The sequence below is a fragment of the Corvus cornix genome, chromosome 1 (genome assembly GCF_000738735.6).
Source record: "Corvus cornix cornix isolate S_Up_H32 chromosome 1, ASM73873v5, whole genome shotgun sequence".
Lineage (NCBI taxonomy): Eukaryota > Metazoa > Chordata > Aves > Passeriformes > Corvidae > Corvus > Corvus cornix.
The window spans coordinates 33,516,543-33,538,032 of record NC_046332.1 but is presented as its reverse complement, the minus strand read 5'-3'; the positions used below and the strand labels follow the sequence as shown (position 1 = coordinate 33,538,032).

The 21,490-nt window shown below is 42.4% G+C and overlaps 1 protein-coding gene across 7 annotated transcripts in view; it reads right to left on the bottom strand.

Annotated features, from left to right (window-relative positions):
* Positions 1 to 18,120, bottom strand: part of SYTL2 (synaptotagmin like 2) — a 57,150-nt gene extending 39,030 nt beyond the window's left edge. For all 7 annotated transcript variants that reach the window (XR_005603344.1, XM_039562402.1, XM_039562428.1 and 4 more), the window contains exons 1-3: positions 17,968 to 18,120; positions 16,751 to 16,808; positions 3,587 to 4,009 (exon numbers count right to left, since the gene is read on the bottom strand). Coding sequence is in view for 6 of the 7 variants with exons in the window: in XM_039562402.1 (XP_039418336.1) it covers positions 3,587 to 3,687 (101 nt within the window). In the remaining variant the exon portion in view is untranslated. The remainder of the gene's footprint in view (positions 1 to 3,586; positions 4,010 to 16,750; positions 16,809 to 17,967) is intronic.
* Between the last annotated feature and the right edge of the window lie 3,370 nt (positions 18,121 to 21,490).

Here is a 21,490-nt window from a genome sequence, read left to right as displayed (position 1 = left end):
AAGACAAGAACTTATCCTTTTTTGCTGTAAGAGGTGCACCAAGAACTTCCTTGCCTCTGTTAAGCACACCTTCAAAAGAGTTTCATCTAACAAAAAATTATTCTATTAATATTTTAAGAATGTATTCTGGTGTCAGCTATTTTCACATTACAGGGATAAGTCTGGTTTTCCTGATGCCCATATTAAACTCACCTCAATATCTTAAATATATGCTATCTCACAAAAGAGCCTTCCTTCTGACAATCAACAACATAAGGAAAACTGCCTGAAAAGTAACTGGAGAGGATAACTGTTAGAACTAGCCAGAGTCAAAATAACATTTACAATAGGCTTTCAACAGCCACACAGTCCAAGCAGAATCAGACCCCTGAAGTTTTCTCTCTTTTTTCAGTGCCAGACCAATGAATGTATCAAAGGGGTTTGGCACACAGCAGTCCCCACCCACCACACAAACAACCCCACATCAGAATTTCCCCTATCATTAACCTCCTTCAGTTTACACAAGGAGCAAACAATCCCAAGCACAGCTCACTGCCAGGAGGTTCTGCTGGGAAGGGCTGATAGCCACAGCAGGGAACCCTGTCACGAAGCTGACCACAACAGTTTTCTGCCTTAGACACGCTGGTGCCGCGGGCCAGCTACTCAAACCACAGAAGAGTCACCCAACCACACTCCACAACTTCACAGACAGATATATTTCTGCTCACATTACTGTCTTCAGGAAGGGCTCAAAGTCAAGTTAATTCTGAACTATGCATCTGTAGAAGCAGCTAGGGGTTATGTTGAAGCTACTGCCAGGACATTCAGTTATGTATGTAGCCCACTCATTTGTCTGTTGCTGGAGCAGGGCGTATCAGAGATTCCTGGACAGGAATGATGACAACGAAAGCAAAATAATTAAGTTAGTAATATGCTGAAAAACAGCTTCTAGTCTTGACAAGCTGTCACTTGACTCTTGTTTTATGCCTTTGCCCCATCCCCAGCAACACTGCCATTCAGTGACCCGCCGCAGCTCCCAGGGTAAGGAAGCAAAGAAAGGCATCTTCTTGCACTAGGAAAAAAAAGCATACAATGTCTTTTGCTTTCTGTGCATCACAACCTCTTGTCATCTGAGATTTCTTCATCACCCTTTTGCCAATGAGAACATCAATACCCTCTTTCCTTTGAGACAAACCTCAGCAGAGGTGAAGGAGGAAGCAGACATGCTGTTCCCAAAGCAGTGCTGTACCTAATACTAATCATGCTGGCCCAGATGAACCCAAAAGGAGCCACAAGACGGGGAAACACCTATTACAGCCCTCATCAAGCCAAGAATTAAAGCAGACTGCCTTAAGGAGGCTGCATGGGCCAGCCTAATCAGTGCAGTTTTATTAGATTAGCAATACTAGGAGCTGTTAACAGGGAAGGGACTCTATCAGGTGATTTGTAAAATTCCACTAGGAAGTGGCTCAAAGAGGATCTTGTCACGTTACCAATCTGTCCACATTCCAAGAACATGGCACAGATTATTAGAACACCCTTCAAACCTCAGAATTTCTTCTGGAGAGGAAAAAACATCACGTTAAAAGATTTCTGTTATATACACATACAAATAACACGTTGTCGGGGTCTGATGTTTGTATGATGACAGTTGATCCCAGCTCTTGGAATCTTCCAGCTGAGCAAGGTTACAGAATCCAAACTAAAATACTGCATCTCCTTGGCTGGAGATATAATTCAAGTAGTGTTTTAATATATAAGATATAAAAAGCAAGCTCCATGTGCCACAATTAAGCAGAAAAATCCATTTCATATCTAAGCTTCCAGCTTCCCAGAACTTATAATACTCAGAAACCAGAAGAGACATTTTACTGTAGCAGCAAACGTGCTGATTACAGGCTGCTACAACCTGCAGTTTCTTGCATTTTCCACCACACCCTCTTGAACTAGAATTATAAATGGCAAAAGTAAAGCTACAGGGACAAAAATACTTGTTGACAGTCCTTTCAGACCACTACTGAGTGGTCTGAATTTCTGTTCCAAGAAGGGTTCTTTTCCCCAGATGCCGATTTCAAACTCTCATCTACAATTACTTACCCTGAACGCTTTCAGACCTGGCACTGATGTAACATTCCAAGACTAAAAACAGTGTTTTTCTACCTACAGTAAATAAAATGCCTATTCTGTTACAGAAAAGTCCGTTTACTGCTTTTTGAAGCAGAAGACAAAACTGTGTGGTGAAAATATTTACTTAGGCTGCATTAAGACGAGGGCAGGAATTTGGAACAGTGCCTATAATGATTTTACCTTCAGCAAAGCAAATGCTTTGAGAGGAAAAGTTTTTTTAACAAGGAGAAGCTACTGGTCTACACTTTATTGCTCTTGAAAGAAGCAAGCAGAAGAACTCGACAAAATGCTGACCACATGCTGATCAAAGAACCTCAGGGCTGCACAAGCATACTCAGCAAAAGGAATGCTCCTCTTAGGGCAAGTGGCAGGCTGCCTTTTCCTTTGCAGGATATACGGTATGCCTACACAGAGGACATTTATCAAAAAAATCTGTCTAAGAGGCAAGGAAGCATCAAGATGCATCATGGTTGGAATAATTTCAAAACATTTAAATTGGAAATACATTACTTCATGAGGAACATCACAATGAGAAGAAATCTTAGAGAAGATTACTGAATCAGTGAGAGAAAATCCTGGCTTCACTGAGGCCTGTAAAAATTTGTTTCTGTTATAGCACTTGGAGTTTTCAGCACCTCAGGCACCATATCCATTATTTGTCTACATACTATTTTGTGTACCTTGTAATGGATAATTTCCTTCACACTGGAAAATAAAACCAGTGACTGCCAAAATCCTCACTCTTGAGCAGGTAGCTATTTATATCAGCTGAAGCAACTATTTGACTGCTATTTATACCTGTGTAGATAGATAGCTTTCTCAGAGCTATCTGGGAAACACTTCTTTCCATGCATGCATTTCTAGACATGGCCTAATAAAACCTCCCAGCACATAAAACACTCCAGAGTAACAACACACTGCTTCAGCTGTGACACCACAAAGAAATTAAGAAGCAATTTTCTGTTTTATCCATGGATTCTAAGGACTTTTCTTGGCAGTGGGGCATAGTGTTGGTACTTCTTCTGGACTGCAGCTCCAATATATTGCAGCTTCATGTGCTTTAGGTATAACTTCAGCACTCAGACATTGCTGACTGCAACCATATTTTGGTTTGTTGGGGTGCTTGTACTCCTTTTGAACCAAGTCCCTCAGTTATTATGCATTAGTCCAGTCTGCATTGGTTTTGACACTTGCAAACTGAATCCTCTTCTGAGGAAACCAAGGTAGATGTGTACAGAGTGCTCTTGACCCCTTAGGGAATTGCAAGGGTCCAAAATTTGGCCAGTAAAGCCCATCATTTGTGTGGTAGAGGTATCTCATCCAGAGACTGTGGTAAATCTAGTCCAGAGTAAAAAATCTCCAAGCCACATACACTGAGGAATATGGGGCCCTCAGCAACAACTGTTTTAATCTACTCCTGAGTAACACAGTACAGGAACTGTGGGTCTTCCCAGGACAAGCAGGGTGCTAGATCACTTACCTGACTCTCTCTTCTTCAGTTCTTTTAAGCTCTGCATCCCGTTGCAGCACCTTCATTATTGCCTCTTGTTCCTCCTCTGTTAGGAAGCTTAGGTCAATCATCTTGTTCTTGTAAAGGGCTGGTAAAGTGTCTGGGAGGATCTGTCAGATCCTGCTGAGGACAGTCTTGTAGCCTGCTTTAAAGTTATAGAAGTCTTTTTCAGCAGGCACTGAGAAAGCTGGACCAGGTTACAGTCAGTGGTTTAAAGAGTCACAAAGGTTGCTTTCTTGCATGTTTCCCTAGATGAGAGACTTCTGGGAAAGTGTTGCATTCCTGCTTGCCATCACTACAGTGTCTTCTCAGTTTGTCCTCTCAGCTCTGCTTCCTGGAGTAACAGTTCATTCACCCAGCATATCCAGTGTTTGAGAACAAACAAAACATTCCCTAAAAAAGAGACAAGGAAGAACAAGTTGCAATATCAGGGATCAGGGAAGTAGATTATGTATGCATTTTTAATTAAAAGAAACAAGTTTTTCAGTGTGATTAAATGACTTTATGAAGTTCAAATGGTCACTTCAAGTCAAACCTGTTTTACAGGCCTCTTGAACAAGGTGGCCATGAAAATACATTCCTTCTCAATATGACAACTCACACCTTAAAACACAGAACTGAGTGTCATACAACTGGTACACTTGTATTATACAAGTGTATTTTAAATCACGCTTACAGTTAGCAGAACAATTTGGAGGAAGGGGGAGATACCCCTCCCCCCAAAATATAAGTAAAGAGCAGTTATCACAATTATTTAAAGTAAAAGGAAGAGAAAAAAAAGAGGCCAAATCACTGTCATACAGACCATATGGGATAAATGTGAAATAATTTATACACAATCATATGGAGTATGTGTAATTACAAGTCATGTGGTAACATGAACCTCACTGCTTTATACAAGCCAAACTGCATTTACAAGTAGTAATTTGGAATACTGTTTTGTCTCTGTTTTATAGGCCATGGTTTCAGAGAACTATCCACTTAGAGACAATTCCAACTGTCAAAGAAAAAAACCTCCTCTTCAAAAAAACCCTCAAAGGAATAGAGAGGATGGCATGGGGAGGAGTCAGTTGTGTCTGCAGTAGGGTATCTTCATGCCTCAGGATTACAGAGATATGGATCTCAAAGCCTGAGAAAAAAGAAATAAATAGCTTGAATTTAATGCTCGGAAGCATTCCTAGTGCCAAACCTGGTGAGAGACAGCAGAGAAGCAGATGTTTTCACTGGACATGTCTCTGTAGCAGGCAGCTCCATCACAGCCCTTCAGGGTGCGGGTGTCTTCCTTTGGCCCTTGCAGACTGACACTGTGATGTGGCTGACAGGATGCTGACCTCCTATCAATCTAATGAGCACTACAATTGTACAACTATTGCATTTGCTCCCCTGGCCACAAGAGTTCAACCAGGCCATTAAAACAAGATATTGACACTGGCAGTACTCGAAGGGAAACTTCATCCTGAGAATAACAGCTTTTCTTACGGATTTGGAAGGCATCTGCAGCCATGTTTCTGATTATGCCCACAATAACTCCAATGCCCAACCACCTTCTGCATGTTTTTGTTTGGCTGCCATATTTTTCTCCATGATTCTCACCATTATTTTGTTCCAGGAGGTTGATACAACAGCAACTCAAACAACCTGCCATCTCTAACTTCGGTTGCATTTAGAAGATTATAGTTTTATAATCAGGCAAAACTGAAAAGTGGTTACAATAGGGCTACAAACAAATACAACAATCCTAAATTTGTTGAGTATCTACAACAGTATCCTTCAGTTTAAGAACAGGTAGGGATATCGGTTTCAACTTTCCACACCATCTGACACAGCAAGCAGCATCCACACTGCTAACCCAAAGCCCTGGATGCTGGTTGAATGGCAAGTGCACAGCCAACAGGCACAGGAGCTCATGTTGCAACTACAAACCCTGGACATCTGTGAACTGGAAAGATCAAAGATTTTGCTATGTTTCTTGCCCAAGATCAGTCATGTGTGCAAGAAAGCTGTTGCAGGCAACATTTTCTTACCATGTCTTTGGTCTTTATGTGTAAAGAAGACTGAGGGAAGGTGTTTTATATTGCCTTATTATATTAATTTAAAATCTAAAGGAAACAGTTGGGCAGGATTTACAAAACAAGCTGCAGGCTTCATTAATGTCTCTCAGTACTCAAATCAATAAAACTTTTGGAAACAGAACTTCAGTCCTCCCCAGCTGAACAACAGTTTGCAAGGGCACACCTAAACAGACTGTGAGAGCTCACACCAAGCAGCACTGCTACTAAACTTCCCAGATACCATCACTCTGCCAAGCAGTTTCTTCAGCGAAGGTTGCACCCCCACTTTGTTTTCGATCGGAGGCGAGATACCACGATACCACCCACCCTGGCAGGCTCTTCACCCATGATTCCACAGTTCTTCATAAACAAGGACACTCTTCATAAACACACTTTCTGTGTGTGTGGTGCATGGCCAATCTCATGAGATTGGCTGATAGAAATTACTCCAAGGCTGGCTTTCTGCAAAAGATTATCAGCACTGATTCCAAACACAGATGGTAAAAACTGCTAGCTTAGAGTATAGCACCTGATATAAAACCTAAGGGTAATTTAAAACTAAAATTGGGGGAAAAAAAAAAAATCAATGTCTTCCCCCTATTTAATTCACACACTAACACCATCCCAACCTCAATTATTTTGATTTCTTTTGACTTTTTTTTTTCCTCTTAAAAACCCCTGTATATTCCAGGAAGAACTGAGAGGTTTGAACAGTTTGTTTGGTGCCACTGCAAAGTTCAATGGCAAGTGGTTTTTTTGTCAGGAAAGTTTTCATACCTAAGTTTCAAATAAGACTGAAAGATCCCTACCAAGCTGACTAAATCATGGAAATTGATACCACATTGACTTCTTCAGAAGGGTTCTCATATGTTAGAGACTAACATTGTGAGTCATGGCATATTTGGCATGATTTTTTTCTTAAACCTTGAATTCCAGTAAAACCACACAAAAAAATCTTCCCTTTTATGAAAGATTCCCAGTAATAATCAGGAATCTGAACTTATGTTTTATCCAACTCATGCATGAAGGTTTCAATGTTTTGGCAATAAAAGAAACAGAAGGACAACTCAAAATACAGTTTTCCCCACACACACTCTTAAGCTGCTCATGGTTTCCAAGTGGTTTAGGCTCATACAAAAACTTTATCTTGTAAAGTTTCTCAGAACCTCTCAGGCAGCTGTACACCTCAATCGCTTTAAGTCAGTCAGAGTTCACATTTATCTAAAACAGGAACCACAAAAGAAAGACAACTTTGTCTAAAAGCTCATTAACCCTATAGAGGGCTGTGTTTACCCACACACACTGCTTTCTCCCAAATACAAAAGGAGAATGTTAATTTGAATACTGTATCCTGAACACTATGGGATAATACATTAAGAGGTACTACAGCAATGGTTTAGACTTCAAAGTTTTTACTCAGTGTATACTTAAGGGATGGAATGAGGGAGGCAAGGAAAAGGTTGGAGTAGTTTGCCATGGCTGACATGGAGTTCACCAACAGGGTCAGAAAACAAACAGCAAAACCCCAGAATCAGCTGTTCCATTCAAACCAACAAAATTTTCTTTTGCATGCAGAAACCTCATAATGTCCTAAATTTACAATGTAAACTACTTTTCAAGTGCTCCTTGTACAGTAGACATAAGCTGCTAAAGCTTTGATCCAGAGATTCTCTCTTGCAGCCAATGCCTTCTAACAAGAGGAAGAAGGTGACAGCCAATCCTACACTTCTGGCTGCTTCACACAGCTCTTTGTGCCAACTCCTTCAGCTGAGCAACTATCCTGCAGGCCTGGCTAATCAACGACTGCTATCTGTACATGTGTTCATTCACTTACAAGTAACCTACCGGCTCTTAAAAATAAGAGGTTTCAGATTTATGTGTTTGAAAGCTACATACTTTTCTAACTATATTGCTCCACTTCTACAACATATCAGCACTAGCAACTAGGATGAGTTGGAAGTCCACACGTAAGGCAACAGGAAGCTGAGGAAGACACATAAATGCAATTGTGCACTACAACAATTTGCATGTGCAGAGGAACTCATTCTCAGAAGTAACTAATTTTGGCCTACACCCATGCTCAGGAAAAAAGAAACCTTTATTTTGAAGCAGGGAAGCCAAGAAGAATACTAAGAGCAATAAAAGCCTTGGAGAACTGGCTCCTATGGCCCTGGGAAGTCACATTAGGCAGTAACGGTATCTCTGACTATGAACCCCACAAGCTACAGCTTTGCAACAACAACAAACAAATCAGTCTCCTGAATAAATTTCATTCTCCCGTGATATTTAAGCAGTAAAGTCACAGGTAACTCAGCACCAGCCTAGGCTTAGAGATAATTTTTCTGTAAATACATGAGGCAAATCCCATGAAGGCTAATTAAGCTAAATTCCAGTGTTGGCACAAGCACAAATGGTCATGAACATATTTGCTCAGAAGATCAGAGGATTATGGATTTCAGTTTGAGCAGTGGAGAAAAAAAAAGCTATTAACTTTGAAAAGGGACTTAAGTCACCATTCACAGGAGTTTTAAAAGCAGTTGCCTACAATGATCGGGACAAGAACTTAAAACAAGCACAAGAAGGCCAGTTGGCATTTTCATTCTTGAAGGGGCAGAAAGGAAAAGATCACCCAGTAAGACATGCATACCTGCAGCCAACCCAGCTGCTCTTACAAGAGCGGTTATGTCTTGGGGTAACTTTATGATTTTGTATCCCATATCGCTGTTCTATGCCCAGAAATTAATTTTGTGCCTTTCTGTGCCTTTAAACTGAGCCTGAGAGCGGGAGAGAAAAGTGTGCTTTTTCAAAGCAGTTTTGCAGTTTGTTTTCATGTTTCAAGGACACAGAAATAGAGACGGTTCTCTGCGTTCACCTGTGGCAGCGAGAGGAGCAGGAGGAAGCACCCGGCTTGTTTTCTTTCCAGCCAGCTTTTGGTCAGCTTTTCAGCTCTTTTTCCTCCGGAGAGTTGAACTTTTGTTTTCCTGGGACTTCGATTTTTCCCTTCTTCCCTGCTGGACTGTTTCAACATCAGAATACATCAGGAGGACTTTCTGTGGAGGCCTTGGCCCTGGAGGTGGGCCCACCACCCCATCCCAGCTCCAAGGAGGGGGAGAGAGAGACTACGGAAGGACTCTGAAATTTTCCCAGGTTTCTCTCAGCAGAGCGAGAGGTTTTATTATTTAGCATTATTATTCTTTTTCCTGTGTGTTTGTTAAATAAATAGTTTTTATCTCTTTCACCTTCCTTCGAGGAAAATTTATTTTTTCTCTAACCTGGTGGGGGAGGGATGCTTGTAACCTGCCCTCTCTCAGAGGATATATTTCCAAATTTGCCCAAACCGACACAGGTTATGAGAATATTTAAAAAATATAATAGCAGAGTATACACAGCATATAATATATCCAACAGAGATTAATTTAGAGAACAGTGTTTGCTTACATGTGTGTTTAGTCAGTGGAAGGTAGGGAGGTCTTATCTAGCTAGTTGTAAAGTGAAGAGTGTTGGTAGAACAAGGACCTTTGCAGAAGTGGGGGATACCTATTTTAAGAGCAGTTTCAGGGTTGCCTTATTAATACAGCCATGCTTCGTTTTATTGCAATAATAAGCCTATTTGTTCTCCTGTGCAATATTCCTTACAATATGGTTAAAGGGAAAGAACAGGACCAGATAACTGCTCCAAACAGCCACAACTGGGAAAAAATTAAAAGTTGCACACAAGCTTTGTTCACACCTTATCCTTGCTGAACAGTATCAAAATAATCCTTGTTGTTTTTAACCTGTAAAATAGTTGCAGTCTCAAGATACTTTCACTGACTGCCTTATATAATGATGTTCAACCAGCTGAAAGAAGTAGTTCATCTGGAGTAACACAAGCAGTTCAGAAAAATTCTCATTTTCTCCAGGAACATCTGATTTGCTGGTCCACATGACTCTGCCTGTGATTTAATTTTATTCTTATTTGGTAAGAGATTAAGACCTTCATCACTTTGAGGACTATGAAGGCAATTTACTCTGAAGAAGAGTTAATAACAGAAAGAGGATAGAAGTTAACAACTTAATATTGGAACAGAAAAGAATAACTTGCTTTGGTTGTGGCCTAATCCTTCTAATCAAATATGGCAGCTTGCCATTTCTTTCACAGGGCTTGGATATTGGCAGCACTTCCTAAGAGTGTCAATCTCTATACCAGTTATGGTATACAACCATTAGGCCAGAGGTATTAAGAGGATGTGGTTTCTAGAGAAAGAGGCTCATAAATTAAAGAGAAGCCTCAGAAAAACACACCTAAACATTCCTTTTCCCTGTGACTACTGTCAACTAACTAGCTGTCATGCCATTTATTTCATATTGCAGTAAGTATAAACCTAGTAAAAATATATCATTTCAAGAATCTTCAAAATTTCAGAAATTCCACCAAGTTATTGATACTAACATCAGCGTGTTTTCAAATCTAGTTATATTTCCTTGCACATTGTACTGTTAGTACTTGGCTGTGGTTTAATCCCAGGAGGCACATCGTGTGAATTAGTAAGAGCTTGTTTGAAAGAACTTCATTCTTCTAGCTAATTCTTTTCATCAAGAATTACAAAACAAAGAATCTTCCCAGCATAATGGACTTGAAATCTAATAATGAAGGTGACTCGGTCCTCTAGATCTCTGAAGGCAGAGCACTGTCAGTTGTGTAATAATTATTGTTATGTCCCTTTAGAGACCAGAAGTGTGAGACTCACAAGACTCAAGCTCCCATTGCCACTTATTCTTCATGTCAACATTGGCATTAAACTCAGACAGGGTCCAGTTTAAGGGATTGTTTTTCTATCTTGTTTGAAAATAGATTTAAGAAAAATACTAAAACCTTTAGAGAGATCAGAAGCAAACCAATTACTTGGTGGGAAGTATCTCCTGACCCTACATGTCTGATACATTTCTGCATTTATTGGCTAGCTATTTCTGAATGTTTTCCCAACATAAATACAAGACAAATTCAAATTCTAGCAAGGAAGTTGCACAAGAAACAGCCAAAACATTGCCCCATCTTTTCTTTCCAAAAAACATCCCAGTAAAACCAACCCTGAAACTCGTAATTCGAGTAACTGATTAATTTCTTAAGAACCTTTTGTTAAGAAGCCATGACCTTCCTTTCATTTTACAGGAAAGAAGTGCTCACACTCTTCTTCTGGAGACTTGCCATCTTAAACATGCAGATTCAGCATGGAAGATAACAATGAGAATGGGACAACAGGACCTCCATTCCCTTCTCACAAACTTTTATTGCAGAATGGAAAACACACTCACTATTTCTCTCTCTTGTACTGTTCCATAGAGGACATTCACATATAACCAGGAGCTGCCAAACCCCTTTCCTTTTCTTCCATTGCCCCATTCTTCAAAAAAATATATGCATTCTAATTTGGGGTTTAACACTACCTGGATTAGGCTAATGAGCACTGCACTGATGAAAGTCAAATAAAAACATCTATTATGTACTAGGAATTCCTTCCAAAAAACCCAAAAGTTATCAAGAGGCTAAAGTAGAGGCCTTGACAGATTTTGATATTGGAGACTTCAGGGGAACTATCTAACATCTACCCTCCTTCCTCCCTTGCTCTCCAGCAAGCATTGGCTACATTTTAGCTAGGATTCTGTTCTACTGTAGGAATTGTACTATTGGAGAATGGAAGAGTGCAAAACAGTGTGACTAATTAACAAGTATTTCCTATCAGTGGCTACCAGGAAGTGACACACTTCCTGCACTTTGTTAAGATATTCTTTCCTATGTGAAGACTAAGAGCTGAGCTGCAGTTTACTGGGTAGTTCTGACTCTTTGCTAGTGCAGACAATCAAACAAAAGGGCTTATTAAGGGGCTAGCAGCACTGATGAGTAGAAATCCATGTTACAAAGAGCAGACAAGGATTTGCATTCAACACTTAGAGTAATGCTAAACTGAGCTGACAGTAAGACAGTTTGCAGAGCAGTTTCAGTCTCAAACACCAACTGGAAGACTAGAGCATACAGTTTCTGAAGAAACCTTGTCTAAGTTTTATTTCAAAGTCCATGCACATGACTTCTCAGATGGTTTTTATCTCATTATGGAAATCCATTAGTCAGTATCTGTTGCACCCCTGAGATTTTAAGAGTCCCACTCTTACTCCTCATTTGAGTTGAGGTGGTGACCTAGTTGAGCAAGGACAGCCACCATCACTGACAGACTGATTTTCCTCCACTATTTTTGTAAAACTGGGAACTTGTGGATTAACAGGTTGCCCCTTTCATGTATCACTTTGATCTTCTCTAAAGCACTGTCATAGCCAACTGCTCAGGTCACTGGTTGGTAGCACATTGCCTCTGCAGGAGGGTGCACAATACAGCTTTGTGGTACATCTTAAGCATAAAATTACCTAATCAAGACAGCGACATTTTATGTCATCTTTGCTTTCCCTGACAGAGGCCACCGATCTTAACTTCCCCAGAGCACCTTTGCCTGCAGCCCAACACAACACACAAACTTGGGATCACACAGAACATTGCGAAAGGCATTCCATCATTCTCAGATAACTGCATAAGTAAGTACCTGTGGGAAGCAAAAGAATCTGTAACTCACTTGAATCACGCAGCCCCCCTACTTTTCAGCTACCAGCCTTGTTATTGTAAGGACAGCTCTATTTAATTGATTGCTACTGTGCACAAAGAGCCAGCAAGCAGAACAAGCCCTTTGGCTGTCCTTTCTCACAGGATGACTGACTAACCACTCACGTTAGACACCCACTCACAAAAGTTTTGAAGGTTAAAATTACCTACCTAAGAAATTACGTAATCTCAAGGCTACTAAGAAAGTTTGTGTCAATTAATCAGGTCCTTGTTACCATAACTAAAGCACACACCTACCTGAAAACGGGGCCTCACACAATTACCAGCACAAATCAGGTGCTAGAGGAAAGAAAATATTCTTCAGGAGTCCTGCAGTCGCAGAAACAATAAGTAAGCCAAAGAGCACGTTGGGGAAAAAAGCACTACATCAAAGTTTCCAGGTAAGTTAAGAATCAAAATAGTTAAAAAGGTTAGCATTCAAAATGGTTAAAGAAAGGTAGCATGCAGTCTGCACATAGACCAGTCAGAATCAGGTCTCTTCTCAGTCACCAAAATTAACTTAAACTTTGCAATGAAGTTTTTATTTCACGGCTATTGGGTTTTTGTTTATTTGTTTTGTTGTTGTTTTTTTAATAAATACATTTTAAAAAGCTCACTATAGCTCCCTATTGAGAGGAAAATAACTCATCTTCCCAAGCGTAATGTTTTAACAGATAGCTCCATAATTTGAAAATTCTGCCTGCTCTTGGGATCATTGTGGCGAAGTTGAAACCAGCCAGCAGTGATGTTAGTCCTCCTTAATACTGATGTTAAATTGCAAGAATAACAGGAAGTCTATCAGCCATGAAAACTTCACTCACAAGATTGTTTGCACTGCTGGGCTGGGCTGTATCATGCAAAACTGTCTTTTCCCTGACTGGTACCAGTTTCCCTGAACACCTACAACCAGATGTGAGCAGAGCGCTCTGACACTGAAAAACGAGGTGTGCTATGGTGCAAGCAGCATTAAAGGGCATGGCAAGAGCTAAACAGAACTGCTACTCATGAGAAGCATGAAGCAGGGAGCAGTTTCTGGAGCAGCCTTCAGTTGCACTGGATGAGGTGTGGCATCAAATTGCACTGCATGCAAAGGATTTGCCCTACAAATGCTGCTGAATGGCACGGGAATAGGAAAGAGGGAGCAAAAGATTATGACAGAAATTGTTTCTCATACACAGGTAGCTAAGCCAGGAGTTTAGAGTTTGTGAGGCCGGGCTTTGGAGTATCAGGTCTGTCCCTGAACAGGTATTTATTCTTGCAGGAGTGGCTCATTCTTTAAGAGCATAGCTATGCAAGGTGTTAGCTCACCTGCCCAAGAGCTACAGCTACATACCCAGGAAGCAGCCAAATCCAGAGCCCCCATGACCACTTAACCCAAGAAGATTCAAATGCACATCCCCTTGTTCACCAAAACGCATTGTAATCTCTGAAGGGTTTGCTTGGTTCAGTCTTGACCCTTCCTAGGACTGAACTACCCAGGATTAAACCTCACAGAATGACTACTAAAGTGATGTCAAAACCTTGCAGGCAGAAACAAGAAGCCAGGTAACACTTTCAGCCAGGCCACTATTAAAAAAAAAAAAAAACAACCAATCAAGGTCTCTCCTAACTTGCCTCCTCATTCAGACAGACCTGCATTCCTGGCTATAGAGCAGTCCAGTTCTAATAGAGCAGAGGGAACAGGAGAGTAACATGAGGGCATTAATTTTTAATCCAAGTCTCTTAACCTCCAGAGAATAATGTAATCACTATGAAGCGAGGTAAAATTAACGACATTTACACTAACATAAGTTATTCCAGGATTAAAAAACAAGTTATGTGGGCAGGACCAGAATAGAAGGTTAAGGGCTCATTACTTCTGTTTGTTTGACAGATTTCTGCCTAGGACTCAGATACACACCTTTTGCTAACAGTGCTTCAAGTGCAATTACAGAGGGTTTTTGGACCTCACCCTTAATTTTTCATAACAGATGCTCTATTTTTAAATCACATTAGCCATTTTAATTTATTAGAGAAGAACAGCATGGTAGCAGATCTTAACATCTACAAGCTAATGGTCTAGAAACATTTCTAACCCAGGAGTTCTTGAATATACTGATCTAGTTCTGGAGCTCTAACTACACAGCTGAGATCACGTAGTCTATGTAGTCCATCCAGCCTGTACAGAGCTAAATCTCTGACAGTTTTTCAGTCAGCCAGAATCAGACACTGGGCAGGAAATTTCATACACATTTTACCAATATTGTTTGATGCTTTTGTAGAAGAAAAACATTTTGCAGTGAATCTAGGATAAGCATCCGTTTTCTTCTTACCTTTCTTTTTATTTATACTCAGACACATTTAGAGAGAGATGAAATACACAATTTCCTTGAATGGGACAGAGAAATAGAAAATTGTACTGTACTTTTAGAATATTTGCACTGCAGAGAAAAAAAGAACATACCAAGATGTAAGGGAAAAAATGGGATCATTTATCCATAGCATGGTTTGGGTTGGAAAGGACCAAATAGTTCCAACCCCCCTGCCACAGACAGGAACACCTTCCAGCAGTCCAGGTTACTCAGAGCCACGTCCAGCCTGGCCTAGAACACCTTCAGGGATGGGGAGTCCCAGCCTCTCTGGGCAACAAATTGTCAAGTTGTTCATTAATTTGGTGTATAGGTACAGGACACTGAGTGGGTTTCAGGTCAAAAATAGTCTGGCATTATCACCCAGAAAACGTGCTATAAAAAAGAAGGGGAAGAAGTATTCTTTTCCTCCTCCTCACGTATACATGGTATCTCTTCCCTTTCCCCCTCTTGATGCAATAAGCAGAGTCAAATTACATAAAGCAAGGAAACCTTATAACATGAAGTAAGAATCTAGCATAGCCTGTTGCTGTACCCTGATGAATTGGAACGACTCCCTACCAGAAGAATGAATCAGGAATAAGTCTGCTGAAATCAGCTGTCACTCTCACATTATGCCCAAATAAGTTAAAGAACTGGAGACTGCTGATACGGCAAGTGCAACATCACTGGTTTGACATACATGTTTTGGCATAAGTGTTTTGGAATTGGAAGACCACACTAAGGAGCCTCCTTAAAGTGACTTCTGATCAACCTAAATAAGCTGCCTTTAAATGCAAAAAGTGATAGACTTCAAGCACCAGACAGGTACCTACTGCTTTTAGCAGTCACCCATTAGTCAGCCATCCTGGGTGAAAAGCACTTTCTGTGAAGAGAAAAACATTCCTTACTATGGTTCAAAACAAGTCACTCTTGAATAAAGAGTGATTTCCAAAGGACAGAAGTATCACTTTTAATTAAAGAAAAAGAAAATTAAACATTTTTTTGTACTGAGAGACTACAAATTATCTTTCTATTTCTTTGCAAATAATGTTTTCTTATTAGATTTTTGATTGAAGTCTGTTTCATCCCTTTCTGTCATGAGCACAGAAAACAGTACAGGGTAGAAAAGAAGTAATTTATTTAACTTCATCCTACAGCTTTCCTGGTTAAGCCTTTTTTTCCAGATGCAACTGGATGCAAGCATCAAAGGTTTTCTCCATGTACTAAATTGAAGCAGTATTTCCACCTGGGAATCTGGCGAGTGTCTCCTGCAGAATAACAGGAGTTTACTCCAGAGAATACCCGCACATGGTCTCTATCCAGCAGAAACAGTGCTATCCAGTGTTCTAAAGCACTGGCTCGAAAGAGTCACTTTTCTGTCATCCATTTTTGGGGACAAGGCAGTGTTGTTTACTCTGGCCTTTGTCAGAATTGGAAAACAAGGACATGAAGACCCATTTCTCTGAATTTTAAAAGTCTGACAGTGAAACTCAGAATACGTTACTTTGGGATGCAAGAAATGCTGGAAGAAAATTTATCTGACAAGAGGCAGGTCCAATGACAACTTCAGGAAATTCAAGTACGTGCCTTACAGCCAAAGCAGAAAACGGCTGCACACATAAGGTAGAAGCAGACTAAGATGCTTATTATTTCCTTGCCTTAAACCTAGACATAAACACACGAAGGTAGAGTAATTGGTAGCAGTGTATACACATTTTGTAACACAGAAACAGTATTAGTAGTATTTTATAACTTAGTATACATAAATAACACACAACTGCAAATGGACAGAGACTTGTAGTATATTTGTCCAAACAGGGCACAGGAAAGCATATGCAAATAGTAAAATCTACAAGATAAGAGGTAGAGTGTGCAGGAAAGATGTCCAATGAAAATAAAATAAGACTGCAGAACCAAGAGGAGATATGTCTGACGGAACCAGAATAATCCTGCAAAACAAATAAGAAAGATGCCTAGCAACACTACAGTAAGCTTACTCCCTGAAATAATATGAGCTATGTCATCTGCGATCACCCCCTTTTCCTCTAGGGAGGAAGCAAGGTGAACAATACATGAACAATTAGAAAAGAAAGATGATAATTTATGAAAATCATGAAATACTCACTTTGATTCCAGCTTCTCTTGCCCAGGAGCTCTCAAGCACTTTACTGTGACTCGTGCAACTGAAACAAACCAGCAAGAAGCATAGCCATTAGTGCTAAATATAGGGCATCAGCTCCAGGGTATTGTATACTCCAGGTTTACTACCACTTATATATGTGATTGTTAAGAACCGTTTGGGAAAATGATGATAACAACTAATGGTAATTAAGAACTTACGACTGGAAAGCTGCACTGTTGCTGCATACAAGTTTAATAAAGTGCTTTAATTCACTAGTCTTTTAAACACTCTGTCACAGAGAGCTTCAATTTGCATGTAAACACACAAATGTTTTGGTGAAATACTTTGATCACTTCTTTTAGCAAAGAAAATCAAGTTTTTTTCTCACAGCATGCTGTCAAGCATGTGTTGTGAATGAGTGTGGGGGCATGCACCACCACAACATGTTCTAAGTCCCCACCCCTTGCACTTTCTCAAAAAGTTCAAGAATACTTGTCACTGAACAATCTGTCCCCAGATTTAAGTGACCTTCACCCTGGGAATTATCTGAACAGATTCTTCTGCTCACACAGGAAAGACACAACTGGGTGCATTAGACTTTAGGGACAGGTCCAATCCTGCAAGTCATTCCAGAGACAGCGTGGATGATGCAATTAATTCAGCGTTTTGAGATTAAAAGTGTTTACTATTTACACAAACGTCATTAACATCTCTCAGCTGAGATCTGAGCACCTTATTTAAATAAGGAGAGTCCTCCCATTCCAGCAGACTCCGGGAGCTCGTTGCAGGGAAGTTCTGACAGTTACCCAGCTCTCACCCTGGACGGGGGCTCCCCTCGGCGGCAGAAGCGCCGGGGATGTCCCGACGCTCGGCTCCCCTGGCACGGGGCTCTCGAGACCGCTTCTGAGGAAAGGCGCTTACAATCGCCGCTTCCCTGCGGCCTCAACAACCGGGGCCGGGCCGTCGGGACACCTGTAAGCGCTGCCCCGTCCTCAGCCCTCAGGGGAACGGGCCCTGCCAGCCGACCACGGCCAAACCGCGCGGAGCAGCCTGGCTGGCGAAGGCTGGCAGCCAGGACTCCTCAGCGGCCAGCGGGCTCGCTCTCGCGCTGTCCCAGCACTGCGGGCGCGGGTGGCTTCTACGCTCCTTTTTGACTCCGAGTCACTCCATTAACAAGACCCCCGCTACCACCCCCAAATCCCTTTCTAGGTCAGCCTCACCTCTCCTTCCGTCCCCTCCGCGGGTCCCCCTTGCTTCCCTCCGGCCAGAGACAGCGCCGGCTCCCCGGTCCCGGCGGGCGGCCGCTGCCCCACGCCTCCGCCCCGCGTGTCTGAGGGCAGGGAGGCGGCGGCGCGGGGAGAAGCCGAGCCCGTCCCGCCGCCCCGGGCCAAGGCCGGCGCCCGTCCCTCCGAGCGGGGCGGCTCCCCCCGCCCGGGCCCGCCCCTCGTTCGTGTCACCTGTGGCACCCCCGGGTGTGCCCGGCGGGGCCGAGTGGGGAGGTGACACTGCCCGCGGGCCGGGGGAGCTTCGGGGCGGCTGTCAGAGGGGACTGCACCGAGGCGGCAGCTCCACAGCGGACGGTGGCTTCTTCACACCATGTCCACGCAGGGAGTGTCGGCTTCACTCGACGAGCTGCCTTGAGGGACAATGATCAGGATTTCATTTTACCTGGTGATAGGCAACCCGAGAAGTGCGAACATACGCCCGTGTTTGAGTAAAGATACGGGCCGCGATAACAGAGGTTTCAGTCATCTATTTGTTCAGGAAACCGCTGTTTAATTAGTGCTTTTCTGTTTAATTAGTGGCACAAAATACACATGCCCCCATTTCATGGGGTGTTTCAGCCGGACCCTCCCCTCAGCAGCCAGGCACCACGGCGATTTCTGAAGCTGGAATGCCTGTGCGAGCCGGGTGACAGCACCGACCCCGGCATGTGGAGAGCGGGTGTGCTGGAATCTTCCCCTTACGCACGTTTTTCTCACAGTGCTTGATCTAATTGATTTTATTCTGGTTTGGGGCAGCTGGAGGATTTCAGCGTCTGGCGTGCCCGGGAGCCGGGCCCCTGCGCCCTGAGGGCAGCCCTTGTGTCACCTGCCCACGCCTGCCGCCCGGAGCGCTGGCTCGGCTCTCGCCCGCAGTAGCTCTGCTTCAAATTATGTCCCCACTGTGTTCCCAGCCTGAGTCCATTCACTCCCCAAATCCTATACCATCAGCCCTGGCTTCCTGCTAACAATAAATTCTTATGTTTCACTTCCTTCTCAAAGTTGGATATGGTGAAACAATTTTAGAGAAAATTTAGTGTTCATAGCATTGGTGTAAAGTTTTGGTCAATTACAAGTCTTTTCATTTTCATGCATTTGATACACAGCTCTTCCTTTTCTGATGACAAAATAAGGGACTAGAGCATGCTTTTCATGCACTGTGCAGTAAAATTCTGGCTTAATAAGTCTTTAATAAGGCTTACATTCAGCTCACAAGGATCAGAGTGAATTGGAGACCTTGTGAAAGCTTAAAAGTCGCTTGCTCCCCTCAATAATTTTCATTCAAACTCCTCTCATCTACATATCCTGTTTATTCATCCCAATGCAGCATACTAAGTTGTATCTATTCAAACCCACACCAAAGTTCTGTTTGGTGCAGATCAAGAAACATCACTTAATTAGAAGTGATGAGAAGCCCTTTTGACACTCCTCCGTCGATGGAGCATACTCTTCTTTTATGTAAAATACCTCTCTCTCCCCTCTCACGGCAGTCCTGAAGAAGACGGTAGGAGTTAACGTTTCAGAACTGAAGACGACGGTAGGAGTTAATGTTTCAGAACCAGACACGCTGTCTCAGCTGGCAGCTGCGAGTGCGCTTGGCCTCTGCTGGATGGACTTGGAACTGATGGGTCTGGTGTACCCACTGCCCAAAATAATTCCCCCTTTAAACAAGGACTTTGGATCCAAGCTTAGGAAAAAGCAGCTCCTTGCTGCTGGGTGGTGGAGGTCTCCAGCACTGTGACAAGTGACTGCTGAGAAACTGCGTATGTGGTGTGTGCTGTGCCTGTTAAAATACGTAGGTGCACTCTCCTGCCTACATTTAATTTTGTGAGGTGTTAGTGAAATGGATGCAGATGAAATCTGTGGGATTATGTGTGGAAGGACTGTCCCAGCTCAGAGCAGTTGCCAGCTGATATCTTCAGTGTTCACAATAAAGAAGAAACTGAAAATATCTGAATGACCCTCAGAACACGGAATACCTGAAGGACCCTCAGACCCATTCCTCAGTAACTTCAGAGGAAGGAGTCTGCACCCAGTATCCAGCCTGTCCCCACAGCTACTTTGCAGCGAAGCAGTAGATTTGAAGAATCTGTGTGTTTCATGTAAGCACAGGACAGATGTTTTTCAAGTGAATTGAGCCTCAACACTCTCAAGGTGGCAGCAAGAGAACAAAAATTAATGATAGAAGGACATACTTTACCCACCCTCCTCTTTGTGCTCCCCAGATGGAGTCACAGAGTTGTTAAGCCCTCAGCACAATCAAAATATACAAGCATGGTTTTGATTGCAGTGCAACAGAGTGTTATGACATCTTCAGGAAAAAGACCCAAAGCAATGAAGTCTGCAGGTACCTTTGTGTAGTAGTATTGCTATCAGATTCAGAAAGTAGATCACCATTTTTCTTCAGCCCCTCATTCAGGATGGCTATCTCGCTAGTGATTTCCCAAAGTAAAAAAGAAGTCATCCCATCTTCTTCCAATAATGAAAAAATTAATAAGTGCTTTGGTGTGGTTACAAAGTGACAGGTATTAGTTGAAGAGACAGTTAATTCCAGTGAAGCAAGTCTAGCTGATAGTGCTTTCCTTCCTCCAGTTTCCTCCCATTACTCAACCATCTTTGACACTCAGCTGCTCTCTGATGAACTAACAAAAATCAGAAGACCCAACTCTGATGTTCATTTAATGACTGTAGTGATATTTCCCAGGTGGTTTGACCACATCATCCCTTGCTTTTCATCCTTCAGTTGGTTCCTGGGCCCCAAGGTAACTTTTTTGTTTCTTTTAAAATCTTCTACACTGTTAAGTTATGCCATAAAAAGTTCTCCACATGCACAAAGGAAGGCAGGGAAATGATGGTAGGTGGAGGAGCTTGAGAAATACCCTGCCTGGCTGCCCCCAAGCCCACCACAGGAGCTCTAAGCCCATCAAAGGTCCATCTCTTCACACATGAAGGAGTGCAGAGGCAGGAGGGCAGGTGGGGAAGCCCAGGTAACCCCCTCCCAAGCCACAGTCTCTCCCAGGGCTGTCCCAGGGGAGCCCCAGCACCTTACAGACTGGGAGGATCACTGCCTCGGAGGGTGGGACACAATGTGGACAGCAAGGGGAGAGCATTTTCAGATTGCACAAGACTCACTATACGATATTCAGGGGATGAACCTGGTGGTTTGGAGAGGTGTAAGCATGGGGAAACAGAGGGATAAGGGGATAAAAGGGGTAAATCACATGAAATGAGGGCTATTTAGTGTCCTTATCTGCCCATGCCCTGCACCTGCTGAACACTGTCAGTCCTGTCTTCTATTAAACTCCATTTCTGTCTTTTTTTTTTTTTTCCTTTTTTTTTTTCTTTTGGGGAGAGGTGGGAATGGCTCTTTATTCTGCCAGTATGTGTATATGAGGACATGTCACACTGGAGAAGCATATTCTCTGCCACCTGACTAGCAGAAGGCATTTCTTTATGTCTTTGAAAAGTAAGCCTTCAAAAA